This window comes from Teleopsis dalmanni, chromosome 1 (genome assembly GCF_002237135.1).
Source record: "Teleopsis dalmanni isolate 2A chromosome 1, ASM223713v2, whole genome shotgun sequence".
NCBI lineage: Eukaryota > Metazoa > Arthropoda > Insecta > Diptera > Diopsidae > Teleopsis > Teleopsis dalmanni.
This window is the reverse complement of record NC_051846.1, coordinates 25,154,450-25,172,931: the sequence shown is the minus strand read 5'-3', so window position 1 is coordinate 25,172,931 and position 18,482 is coordinate 25,154,450. Positions and strand designations below refer to the sequence as shown.

General features: G+C 28.4%; 1 protein-coding gene across 1 annotated transcript; it reads left to right on the top strand.

The window, feature by feature from the left end:
* Nucleotides 1–321: 321 nt before the first annotated feature.
* Nucleotides 322–18,341, top strand: LOC119672142 (transmembrane protein 184B-like). The gene is made up of 9 exons (XM_038083119.1): nt 322–524; nt 12,448–12,658; nt 12,726–12,891; nt 15,169–15,427; nt 15,499–15,668; nt 15,747–15,913; nt 17,612–17,686; nt 17,745–17,829; nt 18,190–18,341. Exons 2-9 carry the CDS (start codon nt 12,449–12,451, stop codon nt 18,222–18,224), a joined length of 1,167 nt encoding a protein of 388 aa, XP_037939047.1. The 5' UTR covers nt 322–524; nt 12,448; the 3' UTR covers nt 18,225–18,341.
* Nucleotides 18,342–18,482: the final 141 nt, after the last annotated feature.

Here is an 18,482-nt window from a genome sequence, read left to right as displayed (position 1 = left end):
CTCGCACACGTGCTATATTGACATGTTTAAACGTTATTTTTGTGTTACATTTCACAATATAATACCACCATGAAATAATAGTAGTTTTATTCATAAAGCACAAAACCCAGTTGGAATAAAATTATAAGAACAGCTGACAAGTCTGATGTCGGAAAAGCAGTTCCGTATATCGCACAGTTCTCTTTCATCCTCATATCGTGTTTGCTGAAAAGTATTTGTTCGTTGAAAAGTGTATTTAAAATGTTTTTATAGCAAAAATTTTTAATAAATAACAACAAAAAGTTTATTTTATTAAAATATCTAAGTATTTTTATATAATTTCTTTGAATGATAAGTTTGTTTTTATAAAAAAAAATTACAATAAAAATTGCTGCACATAAAGAAGAAAAAAAAGGCATAACGTCAGTGAATTGGAGTGTTGATACAAGAAGTTGTCAAAGAGTGTTGTGAAAATAATTTACTTTTCGCAATATTGGTATACGGTATTTACGGTGAAAAAGAAATCAAATTGAGTGAATTAAAAGGTTTGCTATATTTATAATATTTGTGTTGTAAAATAAAATTAATTATCAATAATATATTTACAAAAGCAATATAAATATTTTTGCAAAAATATAAATAAGTCAATATCGACCTGTTTTGCTTTTACTTTGTTTTCAACGTTCTCGGTATGTTTTCTTAGCGTGCGTGTTGTATTTGCAAAGTTTTTATTACTTCACATAAAAATTTCATTTGCTTTTAAATATTGTAAATATACATGTAAGTGAACAATATTTTCACTTATGATTTCTGGTACAAAATATGCTTTAAACTGCTCTCTTTTCACTAAATTTTAATACCTAATTAAACAATTCCTAACAAACATGCAATATACAGGGTACCGTGAATGATATCATAATTGGTTATTCCTATTATGTGCGTATATGAATGTGTGCATATAGTGAGTCTTCAAGTGTATTTTTAACTTGTTTTCAAATGGTTGACCTTTTATTAACGATTCAAGTTGGATTTTCTGTATTTTGAAAGTGCGAATTATTTCGGAAAGACAGTTTTTGGTATAATTGAAATATTTTTAGCTAAATATATAGCCATATGTCAGCATTTATTGCATAGATAGGTTTAGTTATTTCTGGAGATATAGTGTTAAAATATATATAGTAAAATATTATAACAATTTTTTGAAACAAATATTTGATTCATAATCTTTTAATTTTGTATTGGTTGCTTCTATAAATAGTTTAATTATAATTTATCAGCAATTATCTCCATAGCTTTACTATATATAGAAAATCAACAGCATTCATATAAGTTTCACTAGAAAGAACTAAACCTCTATTTCAACTCTTTTTCACTGGAATGAACACTGACTTTCGGGGCAGTGATGGGAGTCTTTCATCACCATTCATTCCTAAAGGTGGTTTTAGTGGCATAAAAGTTATGTTTTAGTTTTTCATATTTTATCTATATATAATTATTGTAGATATTTGGGTTCGAACATTAATTGTCCGTTACACTGCATACATTGTTGACCTAAATTCTGTTAATTTTCAATAAATGAAATATATATTTTATATTGCCGTATTCCATTGAAAATTAAAAAAAGTGCCATTTGTTCTTCCCAACAGGTGTGGGTTAATACACCAAGAATAAATCATAAAATAAAAATCGTCACTATAAACCAAGACTATATCTTTCGAACTCAAGTGTAAACGTGTTTATTGTTTCACTGATGCCATCAAAAGTTTCGATTCCTGAACTTTTGATGGCAAGTGGTGAACGGCACTTGCTAGTCGAAGTTTAGGAGTGGCTCCGGACGCAGATCTGGCGGTTTTTGGAGCCAAGATGCATTCCTATTTTTATATCATAAATATATATTACAATTATTGCAATCAGGTTAACATCAATAAGATCGAATATCCTTTTGAATTCACTGTTGCATTGTAACAAAGTTTCTAATAGGCCCCTGCCTAACATCTTTGAAGAAAACCACTCAGCAAAAACAGTCGTAGCTTAATTGAAATCATGATATAATTATGTGCTAAACAGTTACTTATCACGTATTAATGTGTGATTACCAATATGCGCTCAATTTGCAGCTCTTTCCCCATGATTTAGACCATCTGTTTTCGTGCTTCAAAGCTCACGCAAATTTCCGATCTTTGCATTCACTCCATAGAGTGGCTAAGTTTCTCCGTCCTGATCCTGGTTAACTTCAATTAAAATCCCACTCATCCCCTAATTACTCCCAAGTAATCGAATCGCACTCGAACACAACATATACTTATCTATATCGTAACCTATGTATTCGTTTTGTATTTCCTTTCAAGTTCTGCTTTACAGATCCCTGCGGGTTACAACAACAGAAACATTTCTAATTTTATAGTCCATACAAGTTTTTAAAATTTTAAACTTTGATAGTCAGACAATTTTACTGGGACAACGCAAGACTAGACAATTGGTTGCTTTAAAAGTTCCAGAAACAATTTTGTTACTATTTTGTGTAATAAAATTAAAATATTTTTCTTCTTTCTAAGAGATATGTTGGAATTAGAAAGTTCAATTAATTGAATTATATTTTGATCGCTAATCTTTTATTTTGATATTTTTTATTGAATGCGGAATAGCCGATAAATGGGAACAACAGTGAAAGATTGTAATAAGCATCCACAATATGAGAAAAATTTTGCTTTAGATTTACATTATGAGAAAAGTTTAAAAGAAAATAATTTAATAAGTGTTTAAAGAAACATTGAACATTCACTGAAACTAACGTATTTAACACAGAAAAACATTATATTTTAATTTACAACAAAACTTATCAACAAATTATATTATAATTATAACTCTTATATATGGTTATTCTGCACTATAGTCCCATTTCTATTACAATTAAAGTCAATCTTATACTATCTGTAATTAACTAAATTTTAAGTCGTTTTAGATTATTTTTGATTGATTTTATTTACCAAAAAGAAACAGTTCTATTGGGAACAGCCATATTTAGGTCATATGTAAATCTTCATTAAATAGTCTATAGAATTCAATTAGATTCCATATTTATTTGACATTTCAAAGTTAAATTACTTATGGAATGTTTTGAAATCAGAAGAATGCTGGAATAAAATCGTAACTATTAAAAACTATACAACTATGCAATAGTAACATATAACTGGTTTAATTGTCAAACACTTCAGTCACTTTAAATATCAGTATAATAATAATAGAAGATGACATATAAGCTGTAAAAACTAGATTAGAAGCACGGGTTAGAATTTATTAATAATTTTTAAATTAGTGTTGTAACTCGTAGGGTTTATAAAGTAAGAGACATGAAATGATTATATGTAAAACCTTTACATGGGTTAGGATAGAGTATATGGTAAGCGAGGTAAAAAGAAGAGGTATTATATAGGATGTGGGAGAGATGACAGTTTGGGTTAGTGTTAATTGAAATAAAACTGGTTGATAGAAACAGACTACTACAATTAGATAAAACTATTCATTAGTTGGGCGCAGTTGGTGTTACACATTTGAGATTGATATATTTGTACATGGCAAATGGTTTAGCACAGAGCTATATTATTACAAATGTGCCAGAACAGCTTTTGCTATACGTCGTCAAATGTGTTTTTCATATCTAGTGGTTTTAACAAGTACTTATGTGTCCTACATATATTCAATAGCAGTTTATTAAATATAGATAGTATAGGAGTAATTAAAATATAGCAATTGCATTTTGTTGTATACATTATTCGTATTTTAAATTGATACTATCTGCAAAATGCAGTTATCGATTCAGTAAGGTATATAGAGGAGACGAGGTAAATTCATACCAGAACTTATAATTATTTTCCAAAACAACACAGAGTCTGTTTCTGTTATCTAAAAATATCAATTTTTTAAATGTTTTTGCATTGATATGCAGACATTTTTTTATCTGTTCGAACAAAAACAAGAAAAAAATCAATATCTCAAAAATTTTACCAATGATTTTGTTTTAATATCTCTGAAAGTACAAGGAAATTTGAAATTATTATTGAATTACAAAGAACAGTCCATTTTTAGAATTAAAAAAAAGTTTTAACATAGCAACCAATTGTAGATCCTTGAATAATATATAAGAGAGTTTAACGATGACTCGATGATTATATATAGAACAGTCCACTTTATTTAAAATAAATTAAAATCAAAGCGTCATAAATATAGGAATTGTGTTCATCTTCATTTTTGTAGATCTTAATATCTCTGAATATATAACATATAGTCCATTTGAAACCAAAAAGTCTTCCAGCGCATGTGTGGAAAATTACATTACTTTGTCTATGGCTCTGTTTTAGATGCCATTGCCGATCACATTTTAGTTTTTCTAATTTTTGAACAAGAATGGCTCGACCACCAATTCATAAGCAGCACTATATATATTACATTTTTTATAATGCATTCATGGATAAATAACTTATAAGATTGCTTTACTTTAAAGTGTTCATTTTTTTTATTAATATAGCTAAAAAAAGAAAACAGTTTTAAAAGTACAGTTTAAAAATGGATTACTAAGTATAGGTTATTAGTATTTGAGAATTTGTAGTAAAAAGAAATTCATTATTTTTGCTTATTTATCATACTTAGAATTATCCGATTTACGTTAAATATACGCAGTCTTATTTGATAACTTATTCCCATTTTGAAGGTAATTTCATTATAATCCTCTCATAAAAGTCCTCGTTATTATTGGCAAAAAATTGAAATGGTCGATTTTCACAAGCCTCTCTTGAAGCGAATTTTTCAACAGAAAAGTCGTTCATCGTTCACCGTGGACTGGAGAATATGGTTATAATTTAGTACCAGGTCTGGACTATAAGGTGAAATCATAACAACTTCTTGACCAAGCTCCTGGAGCTCTTCGTGAGTCATTATCGATGTGTTTGGCCCGACATTATCCTGATTGCACACAATTTCTCTCCTATTGCCCAAACCTGGCTGTTTCTGGGCGTTTCGTTCCTTTAGACGATCCAATTGTTAACAGTACAGTTCCGAGTTAAGACTTTTGCCATAAGAAAGCAGCTCATAGTAGATAATTTCCTGCCAATCCCACCAAACACACAGTCAAAAATATTCAATTTGCGCATGATTTGCTATTACAGTATCAGTACCATTAACATTATTCACATTTTAAGCCGTCTGGTTTGCGTTATCGTCGTTATCATAGAAGTACTGTAAAATGTGGCATATTTTCTTTGTACTAGTGTTAATCTTTGATGCGCGATCAAACAAAACTGAGTCAACTATTACCAAATTGAGTAACAATTTTTGTAGTACGACCTCTCATCTTTTTAACGTCATCTAGCGTAACTCTATCAGACTTATATAAAGTGAGATATAGATAACTAAACCCATTTATTGGGAAATAATGGATTTCTTTTTACTACACCTACTATGTGGCAACTGCGACATATAAAGTTAATATTATAATTAATTTTATAAGTAAATAAAATATTTCAATTAATCAAAACGAAAAAAAAAAACGAGAAAATCAACATTTTTATTTAATGTTAAGGCAAACAATTCAATTTATTAATAGAAGCCATAAAAATTTAATATGTACATAACAGTGTCTTCATATACTGTAGCGTTTTATGCTTCAAAACATCTTTATACATACAATTTTTTTTTGGATTCACTAATTGATAAAATTTGGTATGGAATTTTAGGAAATTAAGTTTTATTCTAATAGAATTCAACTGCATTTTTGGCATAATATAGTGTAATAAATAAACGACTGTCTTCAGACATAAAGTCAGGACATATTTAAACCCTATTTCGTTTATCCTAACAGCGGCTGTACAATCTAGAGTACCTTGCCTCTTGCTAGAGACTAGCCCATATTTATATTTGTTTTAACAAATGCACTCCCTAATAAAACATAAATGCTCCAAAGCCCAGTGTTCCGAAAAAGAAATACTAATAAAAAAATATGTAACATGCCACCCCCTCCCCTTGTCATGGTTATATTGATTACACTTTTATTGTGAAAGGTGAACATTTTAGTCATCAACATTGGTGCCAAAATTTTTAATATTTTTTCATATATTTTAATTTGTTAAACTCGAACTTTTTGTGTTGTTTGCTCATGATTACTGTTGTTTGAATTATTTTTTTTTGTATCTTTTTTATTTGTATCTTGTATCGCGCGCATTTAAACGCTTTGTTTCACATAGTTTAAGTACTGCCAAGCGTTGTCTGGTAACAAAGCTTCCATTTAAATGTGTTTTTTTTTGACGTATTTACCAACGAGATTTGTTCATTGCCAATAATAAAACAAGTTAAGTTAAAATGTTGTTTTTAAACTTTTGTATTAACAAAATGTTAATATCTTGTTCGTTTGCTTTTGATTGGTTACGTGCCTTTTGCAATTCATATTTTAGTTGATTTAAATTTGTTTTTAAATGCATTTCAATTCAGTTTTGAATCATCCAAACTTGATACGAGCGAGTATCTGTGAGTGAAATCAATTGATTTTTTTTTGGTTGGGTGATCTTTTCAAAAAAAATTTTCCACTTCCTGTTTTGATAACTGACTTCAGCCATAGCTGTAGACGCTTGCCTTATACTCTTTTCAAATCTGACAAATAAGTTAACTTTCCATTTGGCGTTTTCATACATACACCAGTTCCTCATATTTCTGCACTACGCATTCATCTCTATCATTTCAAGGCTAACTGTTTTTAATTTTTCCTCTATTTTATTTTACAGTCTTTGTTTATTGTTACCATTTTTTTAAATTTATTTTTCTACATTTTCCACCTATTTGACGCATTTCATTGTTCACATCGATGAGAAGTTTTTTGCGGTTTCTTGTAGGTATTTAAATAGTTTAATGAACTTTCCAGTTATTCATAATTATTCTTCCACTTCTTAATGTATTTATGTGTTTCTTTAATGTTTTTTTTTCTTTGCCACGTAAGTCTCAAAATAAATGTGTATTTATATTTAAAAAAATTTTTTAACCTGATAAGCTGTACAGTTATATCGTTTGACAAACCCTAAAATGAAATCCACACAGTAACCGTCAAAAACCTGCAGATCGACTTAGCACCATCTGTAATATAGCAATGACGAGTGAGATTCTCGTACCTCGTGCGTTTCAAGATAGAATTATATATTAGACAAATATATATATAATGATATATATAAAACAGTTCCTAACATAGTTAGATTATAGAAAACTATTTATATTCTATTATCTACGTTGAGTTGAATTTAGTGCCTCGTGATAAAGATGGAATGATATATACAAAACAGCTTCTAATGGAGTGAGACTTACTGTAGAAGTCTTGTTATCCACAAGGAGGATATGTATAAAATGATGTGTGAAAATAGCTATAACAAATTAAAATTGCTGATCATCTAAGAGGTACTATTCGTCACCCAGAGAGAATCGTAAAGAAAGAACTTTAAAAAGTAAATTATTATGTTATGATATATGCAATTCAGCTTCTAATAAAGTGAGATTTAAGAGTACTGTGGATGCTCTATTATCCTAGAAAATACATATGGAATTATGCACTTATGGTATATCATTGAATAATATGGTTAGAATGCTATCAGCTCATAATAGTAAGATATAAGAGTATTGTAGAGGTCTTATTATATAATTTTTACAATTTTTTTTAACTACAATAATAATTTTTAACAATCTGGGCTGAACCAATCATCACATAATGTAGATGGAATAAATTATGCATATTATCTACGAAAACTTACTGAATTATCTACTAAAAGAAAGAAATCATTTTTAAGTAAACTTTGCAATGGGTTGTTATAAAAATGTACATAATTCATCAAAGTAAATGACTCAATTGTAAAAATCTTCTAAAATAGAAAGAGAATCGAGAAAAATAATACAAGTTATGAATTAATAACGATTTGTTGACATTTGTACCTAAGCTGAGGCCTTTAAATTTCATTGAGGTGTCTTGCCTTGTATCAGTCTTATTAAAAAATTATTAATGGAATATTGTCGCATATGAAAGTACATTAAGCGGTTATATTTTTTTGGTGATATAGTTCCTAAATCCAACCCATCGGTGATAAACTCCTTTTCTTACATAATCATATACAAAATCATAATACATAATCATAATACATAATCACTCTCTTTCAAACTTATATTACCCAACTACATATGAAACCATGTATTCGTTTTATAATTCCTTTCATGATATCTGCTTTATAGATTTCGACGATTTATTACGAACAGAGCATGACATCTAACAAACATGTTCCGGACTTCTGGATGAGTTTCTTCATTTGTGAAACATGCTTTAGGGTCACCGCGATAATTTAACCTAACCTATTTAAATCAGCCATTGTTCATACATCATTATGGTTTTAAGAACATATGGTATTCTGCTATAGTTTTGCCTCCAATATAAAATATTTTTTTTGCTATCGACTTCTCAAAGAAGCTACCTACTGTTTTACTGTTCAATAAAAACAACAAATGGATTTTGTCGAAAAAAGCAAATTATTGATATATATTGGTTATTATATTACCAATTGAAACGTATATATCTTGTTTATTTTATTTTTCGACATATAATCGACATATAATCTGACAAAATAAAAATGAAACGCGGAAAAAAATACTTCCCTCTAAACGTACTTACGAGTATATCTCTAAATACGTGACTGCTTTAATACATTTTTTCAATGCTTTGAAATTTTGTTAGGGTAAAGACAGGTCGGATGTAACAACTACCTACGCAAATTTTAACCTATTTCAACCTGTCTATTTCAAAAGTCCAATTTTAAGGACTAATAAAAAAGACATTATTGTTAAAAATATATTAAAAAAAAAATAATACATAACAGTAGCCACTCCTTTTTGCGAATAAATTTTGCTTTTTGATACTGCTTTGATATGTTAATTCGACTGGTTTATTTTTAAAATATATCCTTATATACTTTAGATGAAAAAATCGAACTGTACGTGACTTACAAACATTTTAAACGAGTTTTTTTGATTGCTTTGGTCACAGTTTTCAGTTTTATTAAAGCTCATAAACTAAGTATTTTTATATAAATAAAAAGTATTTAATATAAATTTCTTATATAAATTTGATTTATTTTAAACAAAATAGATTTGTATATATACATATATTTTTTACTTAAGATGGATGTAGCATTTTGGTGTTATCATACGTATTTGTACTATCATATAAAAATATTACTGTGAGTTATATAGTTTAAAACTCTATATAATAACTATTTGTAAATAAATTGGTGATAATAAGGAAACAGTAGCAGTCCGTCTATTTAATGACTTGCTCACTTAGGCTACTGTGACACCATGGTAAAATTTTGGGACTGATTCGCTAACTGTTGGATTACACCTTATTCTGAAACGGAAAGTGATCGTTTGAAAAAGTGAGCAATGTTTTTGATACAAACGTTAGGTATGGCGGATAGAAATAAAGCAAGTGAACAACTAGTAGAAAAATAGGTTATGGCGACAGCGGAGAGAGTAATGCTTTTCTCTTAATCTTTCTGTGATCTACAGTTTCGAGAGTTGTAGGCCGGCGTGTTTTCCTATTCCACATTCTTCTGATATTACAGTAACTGTATTAGATCTAAGTAAGTATTAGATCGTTAGAAGCGTTCGAAATCAATTATTTACTTTGTTCTTTTGTGATTGTATGTGCAACAAATCATACTTATACGAGGGCGGCTTGATAAGTCAGTGACAATGCTGATTAAGCATTGTGGCCAAAATCCACGAATTGGGATACGAACTGCTACCCCATCCAGCATATTCTCCAGGTTTAGCCCCCTGCGACTATTTTCTGTTTCCAAACCTAGAGAAATAGCGAAATTCATTTTGTACCATTTTTGTAAAAATTTACGAGGTTGTCTGCTTTGAACGGCTATCAAACACCAATTGAACGACGTAGCTTGCTCAAAATTAAAATGTTGCCCACTGGTAGATTACAGCTGACGGCAGCACTGTCGCATTTGGAGTAACTGCGCGAGAAATTCAAAAACTCACTGATTTATCAAACCACCCTCGTAACTTGGCATAATTTAGTTGTATTTTTAAAATTTTGGTTTGTGTACAGCCACTTTAATCCAGACTAAACCCATATCTAATATAATTACTATACTACGACGTTTGTGTGGCAATTAATGGGTTTTGCAGTTGTCTTTATAAAGCGGAATTATTTTAGGTTAATCAATCCCGCTTTTATACAATATTGTAACAGATTTTAATCAAAATACTTTTTTTTCAGGTAGTATTTTATTAGGTGATCAGTTTATTTAAATAGACCCACAACCAAACAACTAAAATATTAATATAAATTCTTAAGTATAAAAATGGTTGTTCTTCCTGTTATTATATATGTGATGGGCCAGCTCGATAACAATATTAAAATTAATTTAACGAAATATGTTTGTAGTCTGTTGATTTCTTTAAAACATTTTTTTTTATGGTTTCTCGAGCTTTTAAATTCTTCTACACCACTTTTTTGTTTTATTCAATGATGAATTTTGACTTTATATGATTTCCAATTTCTAAGCTCATTTTCAAATGTAGTATGTCTTGAAAAACCATAAATATATCAATTATACATTGATAGCAGTTCTCAAAAGCGACTAATATGAGGGCATAAAGGTTATCTTGAAATGTATGAGTTCAGATATTGAAGTGCATGCTATATCCAACAACATTGCGCTTCTTCTGGTTCTTACGCGTTCCTCCTACCGGATAACTATTAGTACTTATGGTAACTTTTCAAGCTATTAAATTCTTCGAGACCACTTTTTTGTTCTATTCTAGTTTTATTGAAAGATGAATTACAACTTTATATGACTTTCAATTTCAAAGCTTATTTTCAAAGGTAGTAAGTCTTGAGAAACAAAAGAAAGGCACTTGCAGTCCAAACAAATTATATATACGAACTATTAACTAATTAAGAAATTTGAATATTTCCTAAGACCACTGATGATGAGTACTTCTTGGCAATACCCGAAACAGCGTTGTATGTTCAGCCAAACTTAGTTAATAAATTAACTAAAAATTTTTGTTGTTGTCTTTTTATTTCTATTCGAACCCTTTTAACTTTTAAGTATTTTCTTTTAGTCATAAGACGTTCCACTTTTGGCAAAAAAATAAAATTAATATTAAAAGATAAATTAATTAGGTATACATTGATAGCACTGCTGGACAGTGTAAAATATTTAATTTCTGCTTCTTACACGTTTGCACTTTTCCGTAGTTTTATATGTAATAAAGCCCTATAAAACTCTTTAGTGAACTCATCAGGTTCACTTTTAGGTCTCAATTAGCAGGTCTCACTTTTATTGAGACCTGCTTAAGTATTTTTGCGATATTTTATATTTTTTGTTCTTTTATTCCTTTTGATTGATTAAACGTCAAATTTTCAAGTTGTCAGTTTGAAGTGAAGCTGGTTAAATTTTGTTGCTCCTCTAACGTTTTCTATAAGCAGCCACGAAGCTATTATGTACATTATGTACAAATATGTACAAATATTGGAAATGGCTAGTTTATTCCTCTTCATTTGAATATTGCGGGGAAGAAGTACAGTGATGAGTTGCCTCTACAGGATATGTAGATTTCAATGGGTTTCTACTACGACACTGACATGGGAGCTTCTCTTCTACTACGTGTTTAATAAATGTAAAACTTCATTGCCTGTCACATGCAGTTTATATATGTCATGTGTGTTTGAATGTATATCTATATATATTTTCAAAGAACCTTTAGTGTTTTTCATATTTTTCCTAAATTAAATTTTCTTATTTTAAAATTCATATGTATATTTGTTCTTAGTTTATTTTGTAACTTGATATGATGATCTAATGGCTTTCATTTAGTTCGATTTTTTGTTTTCTGTTTAAATTGACCTATTTGAAAAATATTTTTTCTGCATGCAGTGTTGTTGTGTATCTTATATTACACAGAAAAGCTAAGCTGTAAATATTTCCTAAAGCAGTAACTTGTCTGCGCCAGGTTGAATGGAATGGAAAAACGCACGCCGAAGTATATTTTTAAGAAAATTAACTTGTTTCTGAAAAGCTTTGAAACTACGTTATCATTTCGTTTCACAAAATAATTTGAAATTCATGATTCGGTGCAAAAAAATTTGTTATGTATAACAGAGCTTTTAATGTGTATTGCGGTGATTGTGGTTCCTACTAACACACAATGTTTACCTTTTGCTGATAAGTCACAAATAGATAAACTGATATAATTGTACGAATTTCACTTTTTGGTTAAACATGACAGGCGTTCGATTTGTTGATAGTATTTCAGTGTTAATAATGTTTAAATAATGACGTATATCTTTCAATAGTACTCATATTTTTTTATTAATTATAATTGATTCAAAATAAAAAATTACTAATGTTTTATTAAAACCAATTATTTCAGTATGAGCACAAATACTACTGATTTCATTGATCCGAATGGTACGACGTTTAAACCTAATTACAATTTACGTGTAACATCAGCAAAAGACATGTCGACGCCTATAGATCCGTTAATAAGTCATGTAGGTGATGGTATTTTTCTACAGACCAAAACTGCACAGGGTTTAGCTGGCATTTTTGTTTGGGCCGCACTTTTTATTACATGCCAACAGGTGAGTTCATTATATCAAAAATATTTATTGATTTTTTTATTATTAAATTCTTTTGTCTATGTTGCAGATTTATCAACATTTACGTTGGTATACGAATCCACAAGAACAACGATGGATTGTACGTATATTATTCATTGTACCTATTTATGCTACGTACTCTTGGATAAGTTTACTGTTTTTCAATTCCGATAATGTGTATGTGTACTTTTTCACTGTACGAGATTGCTATGAAGGTTAGTAAAAATTAATATACGTAGTTTAATTATTAAATGATAAAGTTAATTATGACGAAAAAATATTTTCTCAGTTGGAACTATTATTTTATTTTTTTATTTTATTAAAGGTTTTGAATAGTAGTGAATTACAACAACAAAAATTTAATTAGTTTTAGTTATATAAATTTTTGGTTGACCATACAGTTGTATTGAGTATTACCTAATATCCAGCATCAATGGTCTTTTTGAAAATCTTTCTTATACTAATTTATTCGTAAATAATATTTTGAGACTGCAAATACCAAGTGTTGAACTTGTAAGCTGCCAAATTTAATACTCAAAGTCAGTCTTAATTAGCCTTTAAATTTAATTATCTTTGTAGAACTATGAAACTGTATTAGGATTCGAAATAGTAACATAAAAAATGTATTTAATAGCTATCTATATGACTGTAAATACTGATTTATTATTTATTTCTTAATTATATCAAGTTTTAACTTAATTTTAACTTAATTATCTTAAGTTTGTGTATTTAAGTTGGTAGTAAAATTATTTAGGTTGAATTTTAATTTAGTTTTGTTTATAAAAATTTCAAAATATTTAGTAAATAATGTTTTGTATTGTTAGATAATGAGTTGGTAGAAATGTATTTTGCACTTAAAATGTCATTACTTTAAAACAGTTAGTTTCAACTGGCAATTTTTTTTGCCTTACACAGATAACAGTTTAGTTCATTAGTGCTGAATATTTTGTTAAGATTTATCTTCCGTATTAAAAGTTATTGCAAAGCTATAGAATAGAAGAATAGAGAGTAACAGGGAGTGACTATCAACAGAGTCGAACACTGCAACGATAGCAATTTTCTTATGGTACAAACAGATTTTAACTTAACAGAAGACAATTAGATTTTTTTTTGAACTGATAGCAATAGTTCAGATAGCAATATTTTTGTGATACAAACAGATTTTAACTGAACAGAAGACAATTAACTTATTTTTAACTGAAGGTCATTTATGGAGGATTTCCTAATATCTGCCGGGTATAATAGCTGCCGGCTTAATATTCTTGTTCTGGTACACATTAAAGTCGAACAATCACAATACAATTGACTCATCTGCTTTATTACAAAGCAACTAATTGAGATGAGATTTCTTTAAGGACTGAGCATATATTTCAAGACGATTAAGAGAAGAATTAGGACGGGCTTAAAAAGAATTTGCAGCATAAATCTGATGATACTCCTTTGCAAATATGTCAGGTCATAATTATTATTCTTAACTTTTTTTATTTGAACTTTTATTAAAACCATAACGAAAGTTCAACTTTTACCCCAACATTTAATGAATTTACGAGAATATTATAGTAAATTCTTGGTATACTGATTATCTGACAAACTAAACTCTCTAAATAACGATCCAACACTTGTATGTAACGAGTATACCAAAAATATTATTTCTAAATAATGAATGTTACATATGAAATGGTTTTAAAATAACGAAAGACCTGGATCTTATATTATTTGTTATATCGAGAAGCTTTTGTATTGGTTGTAAAAAAAATAGTTTTTAGGTATGTCTAAAAGGAAATGATAAACATACAAGTAATCCATTTTTGAAGGTTATGATAACAGGCTAATCGAAAAATTTTAAGGTCTGTAAGCGGTAGCAAAGCCGAAATTGCCAAGTGGTTAGGTGTTGCTTTATAAGTTGTTTCATAAGAAGAACCTACTAGATAAGGTTAGGTCGGAGTGGTAGTCTTCTTTCTGCTGAAATAATGGCCCGTTACTTGACTGAAAAGTTTTGATATATACCAAGCGTTGAATAAATCTCAAAAAACGATTATTAACAATTATTAAAAAGAAATTAAAAAGAAAATATTTAATTAATTTTGACTTAAATACCTTTTGCACAGCTCATATATATATATTATATTAATTCTTAAGGAATTTATTAACTCTTAATTTTTCTATATTTATATTACTTTTTCTATATTTAAAAAAAGGAAATTATCTGCATTATATTTAATATATTATAATATATAATGTATTTGTTAAGGTTTTAAGGAATTAATATTGCATTTATCGTCAGTAGATGGTAATGACCATTTCACTTAATAAAAACTTTGAATTTAATAGATAGGTTTCGAATAGTACTAAATTGCAACAACAAAATTTTTTATTTATTTTTATTGTTGGAATTCAGTATTGCTCGAAACCTCTCTATACATATTTATTTTTTGTATTGAATATTGTTTTACTGTTCAATTTTAATTACATTTAAATTCTTTAATTTTTAGCTTTCGTAATATATAACTTCTTGTCACTGTGTTATGAGTATCTTGGCGGCGAAGGAAATATAATGTCGGAGATACGTGGCAAACCAATAAAGACCTCATGTCTGTATGGAACATGTTGCCTCAAAGGCAAAACCTACACAATTGGTTTCTTGCGTTTTTGTAAACAAGCCACCTTGCAATTTTGTTTGGTCAAACCTTTGGTGGCTTTTATAATAATATTTTTGCAAGCATTTGGACATTATCACGATGGTGATTGGAGGTAATTTTATTTCTAAACATAAATATAAATATGTAATAAAAATATAAATAAAATAAATTTTTTAATTTTAGTGCTGATGGTGGTTATATTTATATTACAGTAATTTATAATATTTCCGTTTCGTTAGCTTTATATGGTTTGTATTTGTTTTATTTTGCTACGCGCGATTTACTGACACCCTTTGAACCTGTGTTGAAATTCTGTACAATCAAATCGGTTATTTTCTTATCTTTTTGGCAAGGTGAGTCATAAATAATTCAACTATCTTATGTGAAAATCATACATTTGTTAATAATTTTTTTTTTGGTTTTTAAAACAGGTGTTGGTTTGGCTATTTTAGAAAAGGCCAATGTTATATCGCCAATTGTTGACAGTGCAGGCACTGTAACATCAACCGGTACAGTATCCGCTGGCTATCAAAATTTCTTTATATGCATTGAAATGTTATTCGCTGCAATTGCTTTACGTTACGCTTTCCCTTATCAGGTGAGTCCATGTTTTAGTTTCTCCAATATATACTAATTTTTTTTGATTATCTCTTTCTACCAAAAATAACTATGTAAATAAAACAATTAGGTCGTTAAATATGACTATTTAAAAGATAAGATAAATTTCAAAATAAATACTTTAGTACTCGTAATATCTAATAAAGGTGTGGGTTAAAAGATATAACTGCTAGTATTCTCATTATACAAGGTGGATTTCAAAGTAAATAGAAATTCTTGAAAATAGATGTTTGTAATGAGTCTACCTATGGTAACTTCATGGTAGATTTTTCATTAACTTCCTGCCAATATTTAAGATATTTGGTCGAATAGAAGCAGAATTACTGCGTATATTCTCATGACCATTAATCTTTAGAGAAGTTTTTTAAATCCTTAAATGGCATATAAGTATTGAAAACATGATCTAAGCAAGCTAGAAGCCTTGACTGCTTTACGTTCTTCTATGTAGTTAATCCTAATTATGTATTCTGTCTAACATCAATAACTGGATTATATTTAAATAATTGTTTGATTACTTAGAAATTATTACAATGGCTCGTTTTTGGTCCATTGTCGAGGCAAAATGTTGCATTCATCTTGCTAATAATTTTTTATATGCAAATGCTCTTGCAAAATGAACGAATTTAGTTGAGATTTTGAAAATATCCGTTATAATATTTTTATTTAGCAATATTCCAAGGCTTTTATCAACTACGTTCGGAGCTGTTACATAATTTATTGTTGTTATTCCTGCTGTTTCCACTTTGAATCTTAACAAATAACCACAAAAAAGATTAATAAAAGATATATAAATGAAATGGAAATAGAAAGGATGGAGGAGTATAGAGTTGGAGTAAGTGAAGGGCATAGAGAGAATTAGTACACCCAGTATGTATGTAAATAAAGAATCTTACCACATCGATGGGATGGGAACTAACTCGAAAAGCTTTAAGGTTTGTCTGTGCATTTAGGAGAGAAGAGAGTTGGGCGACGTTGTAGAAGGTGGAGCAGTACGGGAGGGCACACATTGGACTTGACGCGTTTTTGCGCAGCTAGTATTGTTTAGCGTGTTGTTAAATCTGGTCTAATATACAGTTATTAAATTAACTAAGCGAGTTCTTGGATTGCGAGTTCTTGGATTGGATTGGATTGCGTATGGGTCATTCAAAACCTACTCATGAGCACCAGTGAGTGGCGATCAGCCATTACTGTTCGTTTTGTAATAGCCCACCATCCATAAATGATATACTTAAGAATTGCTCTACTTTCGATTCTATTTTCAAAACAATCTGTTTTTGAACACATATTATAAAAAATAGTTCCACATAAAATAAAATTCTGATATATATATATATATATATATATATATATAATGAAGCGTGTAACTAAATTTCAGCTTAAAAAATAATAAAATAATTTTCTTATTTTGGTTATAAGATTTTATATTTTGTTAATTACAAATAATAAATAAATAAAATATATAATTATATATATAATATATAAAAAATATATTATACTTATTTATTTTAAAATATTGCCAGATTATAATTTCAGTTATCGCTAAGATCTTATTGATTAGCCTTTGTATTTTATTTAGACAATTATTAATTTTTAATCAACTGTAATTATTTATGAATATGTAAAAAATAGAAATTTAGTTTATATTATAGATAATAAAAGATTTTTACTTTCATTTCAGGTATATGCACGCAGTTGTATTGGTGATGGTCATGGACGTTCAGTGACAATGCAATCAATTTCAAGCAGCTTAAAAGTAAAGTTCTAACTATTTTTAATATATAACTTTTTAATTGCTTAATTTTTTTTTAAAGGAAACAATGAACCCGAAGGACATAATGACAGATGCTATTCACAATTTCCATCCACAATATCAACAATATACACAATATAGCTCAGGTTAGTTTGTTAGCTCTTTTGTATGAGAATGTTTATTTTTGTTTAGATTGCATGTAATATATATGCTGTTTGTTTGTTTGTTTTTTTTTTTATAAATATGTAGATATGTAGTAGTTAAATAATACTGATATTATGTTTTATTTTATTTAGTTAAGTTAAAAAATTATTTTTTTTTTCTAATTTCTATATATAAAATTACCTAAAGGTGTTGGGTTATATACACACATTCACAAAGCAATTTAAAAAAGATTAGTCAATTAGTCAATGTTACTTCACATAAAATATACACAATTTAAATATTATATTAGAGATTTTGTTTCTTTTGTTAAATATTTTTCTTTTATATTTTTATTTTTACAGAAGTAACTTCATCTCAACGTTATGAAAAACTCTAAAAATGCTACTGATTTCAAAATAAACCATTCCGTTTTAAAAGCTTAATTTTAAAAACTGTGACAAATAGTGTCAAAATGATATGGAAAAATTTAAAAACTATAAACGTATATATGTATACATGTATGAAATATGTTTTTTTCTTTATTTTGATGTTTAACTACGCTGTCAACCAAATTGCCTTTTAATTATTTGTACTTAAAAATTAAACTTGTAACTTAATTTAGTTTCAATATAATGCACATATAAAGAATAACTTT

What these genes read in the sequence shown, in the direction of transcription:
- LOC119672142 (XM_038083119.1), top strand. Translation starts at nt 12,449, where the DNA reads ATGAGCACAAATACTACTGATTTCATTGATCCGAATGGTACGACGTTT. An exon ending in TTTCTTATCTTTTTGGCAAG is followed by an intron (nt 15,669 to 15,746) that starts GTGAGTCATAAA and finishes TTTTTAAAACAG; the next exon opens with GTGTTGGTTTGGCTATTTTA. An exon ending in CAATTTCAAGCAGCTTAAAA is followed by an intron (nt 17,687 to 17,744) that starts GTAAAGTTCTAA and finishes TTTTTTTTAAAG; the next exon opens with GAAACAATGAACCCGAAGGA.